This window comes from Moschus berezovskii, chromosome 13 (assembly GCF_049115385.1).
Source record: "Moschus berezovskii isolate FMDL1 chromosome 13, NW_MosBer_1.0, whole genome shotgun sequence".
Taxonomy (NCBI): Eukaryota; Metazoa; Chordata; class Mammalia; order Artiodactyla; family Moschidae; genus Moschus; species Moschus berezovskii.
Genome location: NC_142472.1, coordinates 50875683 through 50892530, shown reverse-complemented (window position 1 = coordinate 50892530; position 16848 = coordinate 50875683). Strand labels below are relative to the sequence as shown.

At 41.8% G+C, this 16848-nt stretch overlaps 1 protein-coding gene across 2 annotated transcripts in view; it reads left to right on the top strand.

The window, feature by feature from the left end:
• XPO4 (exportin 4) overlaps positions 1–16848 on the top strand; it is an 89223-nt gene that overhangs the window by 38534 nt on the left and 33841 nt on the right. For both annotated transcript variants that reach the window (XM_088842683.1, XM_088842684.1), the window contains 3 exons: positions 8977–9089; positions 13051–13208; positions 13409–13583. In XM_088842683.1, the coding sequence (XP_088698809.1) occupies positions 8977–9089; positions 13051–13208; positions 13409–13583 (446 nt within the window). The remainder of the gene's footprint in view (positions 1–8976; positions 9090–13050; positions 13209–13408; positions 13584–16848) is intronic.

Genomic DNA, 16848 nt, shown 5'->3' with positions numbered 1-16848 from the left:
GCTTTGGAAGACCTGTCATCTAAAAATGATAAGCAGGACTGCAGTATCGCTGAAGACAAACCCTCCTTGTGTTAAGAAAAGCGAGTCTCAATCTTGCGGGATGGTATCCTGTGTCACGACGCACAAGGGTGTTTCTCTCTGCCTGTGTGTGTTCCTGTGCAGTCATTTGCTGGCTCAAGAACTGAAGTCAAGCATTTCTTCCTTTGAGTGGATTAGCTCAAATGTAGGAAAAAGACTATGGCAGTGGAATGAAACTCAGTTCAGTTCAGTCGTTCAGTAATGTCCGACTCTTTGCAACATTATGGACTGCAGCACACCAGGCTTCCCTGTCCACACCAGAGTTCCCTGTCCAACTCCCAAAGCTTACTCAAACTCATGTCCATTGTCGGTGATGCCATCCAACCATCTCATCCTCCGTTGTCCCCTTCTCTTCCTGCCTTCAGTCTTGCCCAGCATCAGGGTCTTTTCAAATGAGTCAGTTCTTTGCATCAGGTGGCCAAAGTACTCAAGCTTCAGCATCAGTCTTTCCAATGAATATTCAGGACTGATTTCCTTTAGGATGGACTGGTTGGATCTCCTTGCAGTCCAAGGAACTCTCAAGAGTCTTCTCCAACACTGCAGTTCAAAAGCATCAGTTCTTCGGCTCTCAGCTTTCTTTATAGTCCAACTCTCACATCCATACATGACTACTGGAAAAACCATAGCTTTGACTAGATGGGCCTTTGTTGGCAAGGTAATGTCTCTGCTTTTTAATATGCTGTCCAGGTTTGTTATAGCTTTTCATCCAAGGAGCAAGCATTTTTAGTTTCATGCCTGCAGTCACCATCTGCAGTGATTTTGGAGCTCCCCCCCAAAAAAATCTGTCACTGTTTCCATTCTTTCCCTTTCTATTTGCCATGAAGTGATGGGTCCGGATGCCATGACCTTAATTTTCTGCATGTTGAGGTTTAAGCCATCTTTTTTACTCTCCTCTTTCACTTTCATCAAGAGGCTCTTTAGTTCTTCTTAGCTTTCTGCCATAAGGGTGGTGTCATCTGCATATCTGAGGTTATTGATATTTCTCCTGGCAATCTTGATTCCAGCTTGTGCTTCATCCAGCCCAGCATTTCTCATGTTGTACTCTGCACATAAGTTAAATAAGCAGGGTGACAGTATACAGCCTGAATGTACTCTTTTCCTGATTTGGAACCAGTCTGTTGTTCCATGTCCAGTTCTAACTGTTGTTTCTTGACCTGCATACAGATTTCTCAGGAGGCAGATCAGGTGGTCTGGTATTCCCATTGTTTTAAGACTTTTCCACAGTTTGTTGTGATCGATACAGTCAAAGGCTTTGGCGTAGTCAGTAAAGCAGTGGTAGATATTTTTCTGAAACTCTCTTGCTTTTTTGATGATCCAGCAGATGTTGGATATTTGATCTCTGGTTCCTCTGCCTTTTCTAAATCCAGCTTGAACATCTTAGCCGTTAATATATTGTCAGTGCTGATTAAGAAAATTAGTTGCAAGGAACCCAGTTCTGACATAATTTCTAATTTTGACCATTACTTGGAGATTTATTGTTTAGGAAACTGAGCAGGAGTTGAATGGTTAGTTTTATACCTTGTAAAAGATCTAATGATCACATTTAACTCGATTAGTATATTAAGTTGAACAGATCACGGATGTTTAATTTTAGTGAAGTCCAGCATATCAGTTCTTTCTTACGTGAATCGTGCCTTGTTATTCAGCCAAACCCAAGATCATCTAGATTTTCTCCTATATTGTCTTTTAGGAGTTTTATAGGATTCTTTTTTTTCTCTCAGCTGCGCTGCACGGCTTGTGAGATTGTAGTTCCCCAATTAGGGTTGAACCTGTGTCCTCTATGTGGAAAGCATGGAGTCTTAACCTCTGGACCGCTGGGAAGTCCCTTGCAGTTTTCCATTTTTCCATTTAGGTCTGTGATCTAGTTTGGTTGACTTTTGTGAAAAGTATATGGTCTATGTCTTGATTCTGTTTTTTGGTATATGAATGTCCAGTAAATTAAGCCTTCGTGGAAGACTTTTTACTAGTCTTCTCCTTCTTCAAAGATCATTTGACTACGTGTCTGTAGGTCTATTTCTGGTTTCTCTGTTCTGTGCCATTGATATATTTGTTCTTTCTCCAAAACCATATTGTCTTGATTATTGTAGATTTACCATAAGTTGAGTTGTTTCGTTTCTTTGTTCTGAAGATCACAAAGATTCAATCCTTTATTTTGTTCTAAGAGTTTTATAGTTTCGGCCCTTGTGTGTAGGTCTATCATGCATGAGGTCTATTATCCATTTTAAGTTTTGTGGAGATATTAATATAAGGTATAATGAGATTTTACATGTAATATCCTGTTCCTGCATAGTTTATTGTAAAGGTACTTTGTTTCTCAATTGAATTGCTTTGGTCTTCATGTGTGAAACCACCTGACTGTAAATATAATAGTGTATTTCAAGATTATTTTGTCTTCTCTGTGTCTTATTTTGTAACCACTTGGAGTTTAGGATCAGTTTATCAATTTCTTCAAAAAAAACTTGCTTGGATTTTGATAGGAATTATGTTAAGTCTGTAGATCAGTTTGAGGAGAGTTGCCATGTTAACAAGTGGCAAAATATTAAGTTTTCAAATCCATGAACATGGGATGTCTTTCCACTTTTTAGATCTCTTTTTTTCTTTCAACTCTCTCAATAGTTTTCAGAGTAGTAGTTTATACTTTTTTTGTTAAATTTATTCTGAGTATTTAACTTTTTATATTCAAACAGCTGATTTTAAAATTATTTTTGTGTTTATTGCTGGTATATAGAAATACAAGTTTTTGTATATTGATCTTGTACCATGTAACATTGAACCTGCTTATTAGCTCAAATAGTAATTTTAGTGGATTGTTTAAGGATTTTTTGTGTATATGTCTTCTGCAAACTTTTTTTTTTTTAAGGATTTACATGTAGGTTTCATATGCACAGAAGTGGTTTATGGAGGTGTCCTCACTCCAGGCCTACAGTGCAAGGCCTGTACCTCCTGCAGTTTGGCAGATGTCACAGACAGCCACTCTGGGCTCACTGTCTTTAAAGATCTGAGGTGAAATCCACCTGCTTTCGTTTTTGCAGATTATTATTGTCTAAAGGGAGCATCCTTGTCCTGGGTCCTCTGTCTTACCTCTACCCCCATTGAAAAGCATGCACTGCCCCGGTGGGCCCCGCCTCCTTCTGCCCTGGGCCTCTGCACGGTGGAGTTCTCTGCCTCCTGACTGTCCCTCCATCCCGCACCCCGGCCATGCCACGTTTACTTTGCTGTGGCTTTTGACGTGCACATTGTGCGTGCTTTTCTCCCACTGGCCCACTTCTCAGGTATCACGTTCCTTTTGTTAGCGTGTTAAGCATTGCCTGTCTGCTGCTTGTCTGGGAGCACAGGGAAGCGCGGCTGTGTCCTGCTGCTGGGTGGTCAACTCCGTGCAGTGTCCAGCGTGCAGTGACGGATGCCCGACACGTGCGTGCGTGTGTTCTGCTCACTGAGCAGGCAGCTTAGCAGTCGTTGCTCAGGCCTCGGGTGTCTGTCTGTGCTGCTGACACTGTTTAGCCGTCAGCTCACCTAGTGTCCATAAACATTCGGGGGTTGGCAACGCTCATCAGAGATGACAATGTCGTTTTGTAATAAGAATGCTTGGCAGGTATGTGTGGTATGTTGGCATAAGTAGTCATTCTTTTTTTAGTTTGGTTACACTGCCTTTTATTGGTATTCTATTTTTGTGGATCCGATTTGGTTTTGGTAAAATTTTTCAGCCCAAGCTCTTGGGGAAGCTAACTGGATCATAAGATAGTACGGGGTACAGAAGCTTCCCCTACTCTAGGATTTCCAGTAAAGCCGACGTTGCTATTTGGAGGCAAGGCTTTGGAAGACTTTCAGGTGAGGTCAGTTCTCCTTTATTTCAAAGGACTTTGGTTCCTTGAACTAAGTGCTGTGTGAGACTGGGCTCCATGCTTCTGTGCTGTGCCAGAAATAGCAGTTTCTGTTGTTAGAAAAAGTAGCACCAAAGGAGATTAAATATGTCAGGAGAAAACTGGGCTTCCCCTTGCTCCTGAAATTTTTCGTTTTACTAATGAGGTGGGACAAAGAGTGTGGGGAGATGGGAGAGTTAAGGTATTCCTTCTGTAAGATGTGCATGAGGTTGGCGCGAGGGCTCCCTGTGCTGTGAGATGCTTGTAAGGCCAGGCCACTGAGACTCTAGGCTTTCCATATCGGAGGGTAACTTGTCGCTGTGGTGTGAGCTGTGGAGTTGTTGCCTTGCTGTTGGTCCCCACTGCGTGGTGATTCTGTGCAGAAGAGGCCAAGGGGTCCGCAAATGAACAGGACCTCATTTGCATGTGTGTTTCCAAGGTGACCTTCCCTTTGTGTTAAGAGCCTGTACGTATAGGTCATGCTGTGTGGTTGAGACAGAAGACTTGGCTGGTTTATCTGCTGACAGTTGTGGCTGGTGTGGGCAGCCTGCGCTCCTGGCTCTTCCGTGTGTGAGGCTCTGGTCAGCGGTCCCAGGGCAGGCCAGGTGCTAGTGCCTCTGCTTGGACGGGCAAGCTTCACCCGAGGAGAGCTTTAGAGCTCTGCAAACTCTCTGTGGGAGGAAGGCCAGGAGCCGGAGAGTTAATTCTACACCATGTGTGCAGTTAGCCTCCAGCTGTGACCAATTTCCAGGGGACTGAGAGTGCAGAGCTTGGAAGACACTGGGTTTCCACTTCAGCATTGCAGCCTTGCTCGGAGAGGGGCTTGTAGTGTGTCCAGGAACTCAGGATTCCTTGTACTGTAGCTCCTGTTTGCGAAGTTGGTGAAAACACGGGAAGGTGAAGTGACATTGACATGATGACAGATTTTTTTTTTTAATGTGGGATTATTAAAAGCTGAAAGCAGCTCCCTGTGGCTCTCATGTGGGTTGAATTTTATTTGATCACAAATGAATGGTTGTGATACAAAATATGAATTACTTGAGTTTAGTATTTATTTAAAAAAAAATATGTAAAGCCATATACCCAGAAAATTCTTGGTTTAAAATCTGATTTGAATTTTGGTAAATGATTGCTATTTAATGTTATTAATCACCAGATTGACTTGTATATCTCCTAAAATCTGACAGGTATATAATAAACGATCATTTAGTAAATGATCACTTCATTGTCAGACTTCTCTTTATTGATAAACAATATAATGTTGATATTATGACACAGCTGTTAAAGTAGTGCTGTAAACTTGAGACTTTGCAACTTTTAAATAGGAACCTGTTGTTTTGCTAAAACTGTCAGACTGTTGCTTTGTGTAATAGTTTTTTTGGAAAACTTACTTTTATCTATCAGGAAAAGAAAAGTGTAATTAACATTTGTGTATCATAGACTAGGTTTGAAGAGAATCACAAGTTATTAAACAAGAACTTGAAAAAGGTAAAGATTTTGGAATCATGGAAAGAGGGGGTGTGATGGTCACAGAAGAGGAAGAATAAAGAAAGGCACAAAACTGGAAAAGGAGAAATACTACTTCATTTAAATTTTAAATCATTTAAAATTATTTTCTTAAGAGGAAAAGCGCTAGATTTCTGAACTTTAGTGATGGTCTTCTTTTGTTTTTAAAGTATTCTACCTTAAGAATTATCTGGGAGAAGTGTATTTCGGGGTCACTTATACATAGATAGACATAAGTAATTGGTAATACCAAATCAAAAGTTGAATTACGTTAATTCTCTACATTATTTTGAGTCTGCAGTTACAATCCAGATTTGCGGGAGACTGGTGTGTTCATGGTGTGATACGCTTCTAACTGGCTTTACAGTGGAACCGTGGTGTGAGGACACGTTGTTAATAGCAATATTTCAGGCAGCACAGGGGTCCCTATTCTCTCCTTTCACAGGCAGCAACTTCAGCCATTTCACAGGACAGTGTGCTAAGAACGTGTGTTTCTTGTTAGAATACTGCGTGTTTAAAAATTTGTTTCATTTTGTTGTTTTTATGTTTTAAGTTCGTGTTAAAATGTGTCTGAGGACAATTATGTTATTTTAGTAGAGGTGTTATTTATAACTGAGTCATACAGTTGTGTCCTGTTATACAGACTGGACCACATGCTCACTCTTACTGTGAACACCTGGCGTTACGTGGTGGTGCTCAGCTGAGCGGTAGAGAGAAGGTGGGTTAGTCTGCAAGGTCTAGCGTGACTCCTCGGGGAACAGTCAGCGTGCCTCTTGGCCAGGCATGTTACCAGTGAGCTTTCTCAGCAGAAGGCAAGCGTCATGGCCAGAGATAAAGAGCCTTTCCAGGTTTGGAGTTAGAAAACAAAACTCACCTGGAACTTTAAAATACTTGTTGGAGAAAAGTATTTTCTGATGGTGCCAGATATTAGTCTAAGGTCTTCTTGTGCTGTGGAGAGCATGTGAGGAATGACGATCTAAAACCAGCCTGGTTGTCAACTTTTTAAGGACATTTTCCCATAGAGACTGGGTGCAGGAATCAGTGCGTTTAAAACCAGCCATGATCAAGAGCAGCTAACACTGGAAGTAAAAGATTTGAGGATTATTTTGCACCTGATGTTTAGGTGAGCCAGTGCATGTAATTCCATTTCATATCTGGAAAAAAGCCCTCTCTCAAACTTTTACCTATTTCCTCTTAATATGAGTAACTGATATCTACAAGTATTTATGGAGCATATGCTCTTTGTAATTGAGTGAAAGATAGGAAGGAGACTTGAACAAGTGCCTTGGTCTAGGTCTCATTTCCTTTTGTAATACTTATTTTTGACGTTATCGCCTCTCACTTAGCAAAGGACCTGGTTGAAACCCTTGCTGTTTTGTAACTGGCAGGCTGAAATGAGCTTTTCCATGTGTTCAGGGCTAGCAGAGTCCATAAACGCCCTCTTTGCTTCCGCTCCCAGTGCCCCCACTCTGTGCTGGGCCTTCCAGGGGCCTCCTTTACTCCTCACCCGAGAGCCACATGCATTCGTGCCGCCTGGGCGACTGCATAAATGAAACCCAGGGCAAGTGGCCTGACCATTCTGTCAAGACTCAGTGAGTCTGTCGCACAGCTCCCCTGATGTGAAGTAGAATCTTGACACCTTAGTGAGCATATAGCATTAAGTTCTGTTATTTTCCTAATTGAAAGTGTGTAGTGATTATACACATAGATTTTGTGTATTAGATCTGGATATCCAACAGATAACGATTTATTACCATTTTAATGTCAGGTTGTGACTCCTTAAAAAAATACAATGAAATTGTTGTAATTTTTTTGTGCATCTTTGTTCAACATAGTACTCAGTGTAAGTATTTAATAAATATTTTTCATTATTGAACAATTTAAATACCCCCAAATTGCCTTTAGTTAGTAAAATGGGACATTGCAAGTTAAGGAAATTAACTTGGAAAAGAGTAAGTGAAGTATTTTTAGTAAAGTACAAAAACTTTATCGCCTTATGCAGGTGCTTTATTTCATGTGTTCGAGCCTCCTTGTTTTATGCCCCAACCTTTTATTGTGGAAAATTCCAAAGATGCACAGAAATAGAACACACGGCTTCAACAGCTGTAAGCTTTATTTCATGTGTGCTCTTCCAGCCCCAGATTATTGTGAGGCACGTCCTAGACATCAGATCAGTCCACCACAGACACGTCAGTGTGTTTCTCTAAAGGGCGATCAAGCCCCGTTTGTAGACAGCTCATGGGGAGACCTAGTGCTCAATCGTTGTGTTCCCTTCTGGTGGAGCCGTACCCCAAATGGGAGCCTTGTGAGAGGACGAGGTCGTGGAGGAGGTGGTGGTGTCTTCCCCACCATGTACAGAGTCCCTGCTGCTCCCTACTCCACGAGGGGGCAGACAGAGGAAAGGGAAAGTGAGCTGAAGGGAACCTGGTTTGAGTTTCACTTTTGTTCAGCAATCACGTGAAGGCAGACCATTTCTGGGGTGACTTTTCAGAAGCAAGCAATGGCTTCTTTCTAAAGGAACTCGCAGCGCCCCTCCTTGCTCTTAAGATACAGAGTGAGATTAGATATTTATTAAGCAAAAATCTTCTAAAACATTTCGAGAGCATTGCCTGTAATGTTCTCTGTTAATGATTTGGGCTTTAATGGAAATACAGAATTTGAACTTACGTTTAATTTTTGCAACCTGTGCTTTTGGATAACCGGTTGAAGTTTCTCACTGGGAGATGAGCACGTGGCCTAATTGACATATGTTTGTGGGCACTTGGCTTGTGCAGACGGGGTGCAGCACTGTTTCTATGTCCACACAGCCTTCTCCTTTCTTAAAGCCTCAGTGGCTTTGTCTGTGTCTCCAAGTGAGTTCTGTTCACAGACACCTGCAGGTGTGTCATGGTGACTGTGCAGCGAGGACAGGATTCTGTGTGAAGCAGCTAACAGTGAATGCGTGAACACTATAAGCATTGGTTTTTAGTCTGAGATAGAGTTTGTGTAAACAGAGAACTTCTTTGTGTGATCGAATGCTCCGATGTATGGGACTTGTTCTCCTTCAGCACCACGTGTATTTGCTCTTCCTGTTCTCTTTTTTTGTTTCCCAGAAAATGTATTTTTTTGGGGAAAATGCTGTTTTTCCAAGCAGACTGTATGAGACTTGCATTCTGTATGAGTGATTTTAGCTGTTGTAAGATCCTGGAGGGAAGTGATGGGATAAAAATGCCGAAGTTGATTTTTCTTTTTTTTTGCCTGTGTTTTGGCATCTGTTTTGCATTGGTTTCCTTCTGTTGCCACCACTCAGATCGCCTATCCCTGCAGCATGACATATAATTATAATGGAACTGTTATCTGCATTCCTGTAGCATTCTTTTTTTCCCAGCACTTAATGCCTTTTATTCCTTAGCTTCAGGCAGGAATTGTGTAGCATATGTGAAGAGGCTTAAACTGTTTCCATTACATTCTTTCTGGATGGCTCCGTTATATTTAGGCTTACATTTTAGACAAAGTCGGAATGTTATTGTGGTTGACCTTGACCCCAGATAACTGGGCAGACATTATATAGCCATGTTTGAGTCCTCACAGAACGTGCTCCTGAAGCCGACGGAGTCCTGGCGTGAGGCCCTCCTGGACAGCAGAGTCATGGAGCTGTTCTTTACCGTAAGTCCTGCCCCTCCACCCCCGCCCACAGGGAGGCCACAGAAATGTGCCACGGGAAGGCCAGCTTCTGTATTTCTCTTAAGTGAAACAAGACAGATTGCTTTTCTCCTTCGAAGCTTTCTCTTCTAATCAGTATACTGCTTAAACAAAGATTATACAGAAATGTTTTTGCCGGTTTATAAGAAAGAATGTTATATAATTAGGATGGATTTAATGTCATGGGGCTCAAGGTGTTTGGTCTTGGGACCTCTTTACACTCTTAAAAATTATTGAGAACCCCAAAGAACTTTTGTTTATGTGGGTATTAACTAATAGTATTTATATTTTCCATATTAAAAATTCAGACTGAGAACTTTAAAATATAAATTATTAATTCACCTAAAAATAGCAATATCAGACCACTACATAGTAACATAAATAACATTTCAGTGAGGAAATAGCTACATTTTTAAAAACAAATGAAACCTTTAGTGAGAACAGTGGCATCGTTGACATTTTTGCAGATGGCACTGATGTCTGGCATCCTAGCCCAACCCTCACCTCTCTCCTTGTCCAGTTGGTAGCAGCTTTGCCATCACATTACTGACACGTAGAACGTCTGTGTATTGGAGGTGGGGGTTGGGCAGTGGGGCTGGAGAAGGCAGGCACTGCCCTCGCTGTGCTAAGAGGGGTGTTGACCTTATGACCTGGCAGAATCAAGGAAGTCCTGGGGCCCCTGGGTCTCTGGAGCAATGCACTTTGTTGCCAGCCAAAGGCTAAGTCAGTGTTCTTGAGTAGCAGTTCATTTCGGCTGTACCCCTGCTTATTGTTTGCTAAATAGTCCTGCTTATTGTTTGCTAAATAATAAAGAAGTTAGGAACGTGTTCCCATCTTTGCCCAAGAGGGCCCTGGTATAATAGGCAAAAGCTGGGGAAAATACGTGTGTGTGCGTGTGTCTCCTGTAGAGTGTGGGAGAGAGAGAGAGAGAATGTGTATGTGTGTGTGTGTATGTGTATATGTTGGATGCTGGTCTGCAGATACAGTGCAAACATCCACATTAGTTAGTTATAGCAACTGGGACAAAAGTGCAAATAAAGATCAGTTTAAAAAATGATAAGCTATTTTGCTAAATCCCAACCATTAATTATAGTTTACCTTTTCATTTGTTTTAAAAATGCTAGTCACCAGCCTTATAACTGCTTGCCTATTTATACAGCATTTAAAATATTGTAGGAATATAGTATATATTTTAAAAAAAAGAACAAGGTTATTCGTCCCTTGGTGTACATAAGAATATTTTTCTGTAGAAATGTTCAAACTGAGTATTACCTTGCATTTTATTCTGTAAATCCGAAAAGTAATTGGTAAAAACAGTTTTAGTATCAAAGGTGATTATAACTACACTTTAACACTCTGTTGCCTGCCTACTCGGGCAGAAATTTTTTTGATGTGGATCCAAGTTCAAATCTCTGTATTATTCATTTGACTGAAAACAGTTTTTGAAAAGGTAGAAAACTTTCCGGCAGTGCTGGAAGTGGCTCCTGGTCTGAACAGCTGTCTAGACGCGGCAGCAGCTGCCCCTGTCAGCTGGGAGCCACCATGGGCAATCACTCAGCCTTGAGAGTTAACCCTTTTGCTTTGTTATTTTAACAGTTTTGTGTTCTGTGACCTGTTACTTTCACGTATGCACTTTATGAACAATTTTAATTTTGTCATTTGTTAGAAAAATGTCAGTGGCTAATCTTATTTCATTCTTTTTTCTTTTTTAAGTTTACTTTTTAAGTTTCAATTCTGTGAATTTTTTGCCTCTTTGCAGCATTTTTCCACAGGTTGTTTCTTTTCTCTAGGTTTGAATTGCTGCACTTGTATGTACTGTGTCATGGCCTCAAGACCTGGATGTGGCCCTTCTGGGTTCAGGGGGCTGGATGGCCTTCTGGCCCTTGCAGGTTGACGACTGATCCCGTTTTCTCTTTTCCCTTAGGTGTTGGAAAAGCCCCTCTCCTTAGTTTTTCCTTTCTAATCTTCCATCGTGGTCTCTTCTTCACACTGCTTGCTCTGTGGATACTGGTGGTCCCGTCTCAGCTCTCAGCTTTGCAGCCGTGTGCGATCTCCTCGTACTTGTCTTCTGCTCATCGCCCGTCTCGCCCCACTCCTTGTCTGTGTTCAGTCCCAGAGCCTTCTGGTCCCGTGCTTCACCAGGCACTCGACTGGAGGCCCAGAGACATCTTTGATTCCCTGTGTCTCCGCAGAGCCCAGCGTCTTACTCATGAGCTTTTCTTTACTCTGTATTTCCTGTCTTGCTTCTCCACTCACCTGCCTGGGTCTTTGGCTGGATTTATTAGCCTTTCTTTATTCCTCTGCTTTCCCCTATTCAGGTGTTGGATTCGGGTTTTAAGTTGTGTAATGTAGGAATCAGTCGTTGATTTATCATGGCTTTATGTGGTTCATGTTTCAGGAAAGATAAGCCCAAACAGTGAATTCAGGCTCTGAGGATGGTTTATTTTATTTTATTTATTTTATATCATGACATGTTCCACGTTGGCTATTTCTTTTGCTTCCTCAGGTCTAGACCAGGGTCGAGTGACCACTTGGCTGATGAAGCAGCCCTCTGGGGCCCCAGACTGTTTTCTGTCACATTTAAATGTTGATAAGGTTAAAAAATAAAGTGACAGAAATGTAGTTACAGCCTTCAGATAAGGCTCTGAAGAATAGTTGTGTTCAGAAGTTCTTGAAGTAGAGTGTATACATGCACTTGTGCATCGTACTTTTAATCGACTTTATATAAAACTCGGGATATACTTCGAAATACACTGTGTTGCTATGGACCAGGGAGGGCCTGGCCAGGTGAGCTGCTGGGCTTCGCAGGTCATGAGTTCTCCAAGGCAGCTTCTACTCCACCCTCCGGACACAGCAAAAACTCCCTGATAGCTGTTAAGTCATGAGTTCTGTGTAATTTTCACATGTCCTGTATCATGCTTCAGTTTTGTCTTTCCCAGCCACATACAAAGGTAAACACTGTTCTTACCTCACAGGCCACACAGAAGCAAGCAAAGTGAAATGCTTGTGGAAAGTAGAAGATGGCCATAGTAGGTGTGGTAGATTAAGACGAGAAGTTTTCTATGAGTTCTCTGAATACATTTTCCTGGGTTGTTTTGGTTATTAAGTCTGAGAACATTAATGACTTTCATCGGAATGCTGTATGCCAGGTGTTTCAGATCAGTATTGCAGAACTGAAATAAAATCTAGATGAGATTCAGAGTGAACTTAAATATAATCTAAGTAAAATTAAAAAAAATTAATTTCTTAATTGCAATGATGTAGCATAGGCAACCCACTCCAGTGTTCTTGCCTGGAGAATCCCAGGGACGGGGGAGCCTGGTGGGCTGCCCTCTATGGGGTCGCATAGAGTCGGACACGACTGAAGTGACATAGCAGCAGCAGCAGCATAAAATGAGATTCGGACAACTTGTAGGCAGTCTCAGAGTTAATGGAAGACTCTTTATGTGCTGTTTGAACAAGCGCACTCCTAGGGATGGAGGGGTGCGGTGCGCTGGTTTTCTGAGTGTGACTGTCTGCATCCACCGGAGCGCCATCAGTACGCTCCTGCCTGAACTTCGCTAACTTTAGCAGGAGCCTGGGTGAGGCATAGTTAGCATAATACAGACGACTGTCATCCTTGCTGTTTTTAGAAGGAGCAGTGTGCCTGACTGGCCAGCATCTGTTTCTCTCTTTGTCACAATAGGCTGGAGACAGTTCAGTTTTCACAATGTAGGTAGCCCTCCACTGAAGATTAACTGATTCGTTTAAAATTATGGCCTGTAACAAGCAGTGCACTGAGGCACAGTTTTCAAGAACTTTGGAATCAGTTTTCTAGAAATAATCAGCTGCAGTGAATTTTTCTCTCCCTTCATTTGGCATGATAGAAACGTGACCCTTATAAAAGAGGAATTTATTTTTATGGATTAGCTCGTTTTTTCAACAGGTACATCGAAAGATCAGAGAGGATTCTGACATGGCCCAGGACTCGCTGCAGTGCCTTGCGCAGTTGGCGTCCCTGCACGGGCCTGTCTTCCCTGATGAGGGCGCTCAGGTGGACTACCTCGCCCACTTCATCGAGGGCCTGTTGGGCACCATTAACGGGTAGGTATCCCAGCCGGGAGCGGCCCTGGCTCTCCTGCATGGTTCTTGGTGGAGGGGAAGAGAAACCAGCGATTCCCCTTAACCCTCTGAAGTAGAGTTATATGTGAAGTGAGCACACAGAGACGTGCCTTTGAAACAAGTGGGTGGAAACCCGGTCCCCCTGCTCCACTTAACGCCGGTGCCCACACCTTGGGTTGTAGGATCGAGATAGAAGACTCTGAGGCTGTGGGCATCTCCAGCATCATCAGCAACCTGATCACCGTGTTCCCTCGCAACGTGCTGACTGCCATCCCCCGAGAGCTGTTCTCGTCCTTCGTCAACTGCCTCACACATCTCACCTGCTCTTTTGGGCGCAGCGCTGCACTGGAGGAAGTGGTAAGTGGCTCCTCTTATCACATGGCGTCCGTCTCTCCGTCCATCTCACAGTGAGGGGTGCTCTGCTTCTGAGCACTGTTCACAGTGAGTCATCGTTTTAAAGGCATGTGTTCTTGTTTATATGTGCAAATTACTTGACGATCTGTGCTTGGAAACATGGCTTTTAAAACATTTGTGATTAAAATCACTTTCAGTTCAGTCACTCAGTCGTGTCCAACTCTTTGTGACCCCGTGGACTGCAGCATGCCAGGCTTCCCTTATTGGTCTAAGTAATTATTTTTAATTACTTTTGTTTATTTTTTATAATTTTATTTATTTATTTTTGGCTGCTGCTGCTAAGTCACTTCAGTCGTGTCCGACTCTGTGCGACCCCACAGACGGCAGCCCACCAAGCTCCCCCATCCCTGGGATTCTCCAGGCTACACAGGCCTTTTCTCTACTTATGGCAGGTGGGGGCCACTCTCTGGTTGTGGTGCTTAGGTTTTTCATTGCGATGGCTTCTCTTGTTTGGGCTCAGGAGTTGTGGTGCACAGACTTAGTTGCTCTTCGGCATGTGGAATTTTCCCTGATCAAAGATCAAACCCATGTCTCTTGCATTGGCAGGCAGATTCTTTACCACTGAGCCACTTTAGCCCTGGTCTAAAGATTTTAAGTTAAGATGATTTAGTACATGAATATAGGAAATGGAGTGAAATGTTTATATTAAATATTATGCTGAAAGCCCATTTTAATATTAAGCTATTTGATTAAGTTCAAAGGGTGCTGTGAGCTTTATGGTATGGTTGTGACTGTATGTAATTTTAAGTGTTTCTTGAGAATTTAAAAATCTTGGGCTTACCTGAAAATTGCATAGATATAATTTGGTTCATATAATTGTAACTGTTTATCTTGATTAGACTATGCTCTTGAAAATATTTTTGGTGCTATGGTTTAATAATATACCTTAGTAAATTTTAGTTTACATTAAAATGAAAACCAGTTCCAGTACTCAAAGATGTTTCTTGGTACAGATTTTAAATGTTTATCTTCCACGTTTTATATTTAATTTAGAAAACATGTACTAAACTTTTTGACAACAAAACTGCGTGTGTAACGGTTACTGTGAATAACTCCATTTATCTTAGGAAGTAATTGATTTTTTCCCCTGCAAAGTAGTTATTGTTGAAACTAATTTTCCTTTTTATGAAATGTAAATCCTTTTCAAAGATTGTCAGGGTAAGAAGAATATTTGTGAACATTTGACAGAATTTCGAGTTAAGTCCTAACGGCTGTTTTGTTGGGAGGTCTGGCAACATGCGTGAAAGTGTATAGTGTCTCTTTTTGGAGGTGTCAGAGCGTGAAGAACCTAGATGTGGCTGTGACCGCACCGTGGTCGCCCCATGGTTTGATGGGGAAGGAGCCAGGCCAGAAAGACATTTGTGTGTTGGAAAGTGTGGGTCTTGGAGGAATAGACATTTACAGGCTTCACTTGTGAGATCCGAATTTCTAGGCAAGGAAAATGATGTTCTAGGCATGGAAGTACAGAGAGAGTTAAAGGAAGCTTAACTCAAACCCTTTTCAAGTGATCACAGATTCTGAGTCACTAGGGCTTCACATCCTGAGTTCCCCTTTTCCCTACCCCTTCCCCCTTGTCTGGTTTTCTTTTCTAAACCCTGGGGGTTAAACAGCAGAATAAACACGTTTAGAAACACAGCTGCTTTTTAGTGTCTGTCTGTGGGTTGAGGAATCTTCTAACCATTTTATAGAGGAATTGCTGAAAGATACGTAACATTCTTGGTTTGCAGATTTTGAATTTGACTTTTTATTTATTTTGCCTAGGGAACTAACAACTTGGAAAACATTGTTTCTGCCAAGGTTTGACATAGAAGTATTGGAACTCAGATGGCCTGGCTGCACTTGCAGAGAGTGGATGTTTATTGTGCTATCTTCCTTTCTTTTAACAAATTGATTTCTTTTAACCTGTTGATGATGTTTAAAAAATGGTGTTAGGAACAGTTGATTATCCATTGAAAAAAGCAGAGGGAAAAGATTTGTCTAATGCTTTCCATGACTCATAGTGACCAAATTGGCAAGGGTTGTACTGCTTATAAGACTACTGTTGGAAACAGCTAGATCTAATGGCCAGGGTTTCATAAGGGAACACTTGAGTAAGGAGGCCTGGCCACCTCAGGGCAGGTGGGTGAGTCCCAGTGACACTGGCCCTTAGGAGGGCTGCTGGGTCAGTCCAGTTCTGTGAATGTTTATCTATCGCCTGCATTTCACCAGGCACTGTGTTTGATAAATATATTCTTCAGCGTTAAGAATTTGGAAAGTCATATATGTTTCCAAAAGGAAAAAGTTAATCTAAGAGTGTAACGTTAAAAAGTCTCTGAAAAGTTATAATTCAGACTTTATTTAGAGGCCAGGAATACTGTCATATGCATGGGTGCTCTGAGTCAAATTAATTCTGTGCTGTAAGGACTGGCTAGAAAAACAAGAGAATGAATGAATTTCTATTGCATTTGACATTCAGAGACTTCTCTAAATTTTTTTTTAATATGTATATTTATTTGGCTGCACCTGGACTTAGTTGCAGCCCACAGGATCTTTAGTTGCAGCCCACAGGATCTTTAGTTGCAAGCATGAGAAGTTTTAGTTGCAGCTTGAGGACTCTAGTTCCCCAACCAGGGATTGAACCCAGGCCCCCTGCATTGGGAGCATGGAATCTTAGCCACTGGACCACCAGGGAAGTCCCTAAATTCTTTTTAAAATGGAGAGATCATGACTTTTTATTTGTAACATTTCTGTGTTTTTTCTTTATGTTGCAATTTTTGCTTCATATGATTCTGCACCCGGAAAGGGTGGCACTAATAGTGAAGAACTTAAAGAACCTGGCTACCAGTGCCAGAGATGTAAGAGACACTGGGGTTGGGAAGATCCCCTGGAGGCAGAAATGGCAACCCACTCCAATATTCTTGCCTGGAGAATCCCATGGATTGAGGAGCCTGGCAGATACAGTCCGTAGAGTCACAAAGAATACAGTCACAGAGACACAACTGAAGTGACTTAGCATGCATGCATACCAGAAAGAGTATAGCAAATGAACAACAGCACAAACTGTTTGCTTGCTATTTTACACTATATATTATCTGATACATGTATTACATATGTATTATCTGTCATTGGACTTGTGTGTTCTCTCAGTGCCTATAAAATTTAAACATAAAATTTAAACTTATTGTGAAGTATTTTGTTCATGTCAAGTAAAAACTGTGTGTGTGTGTAT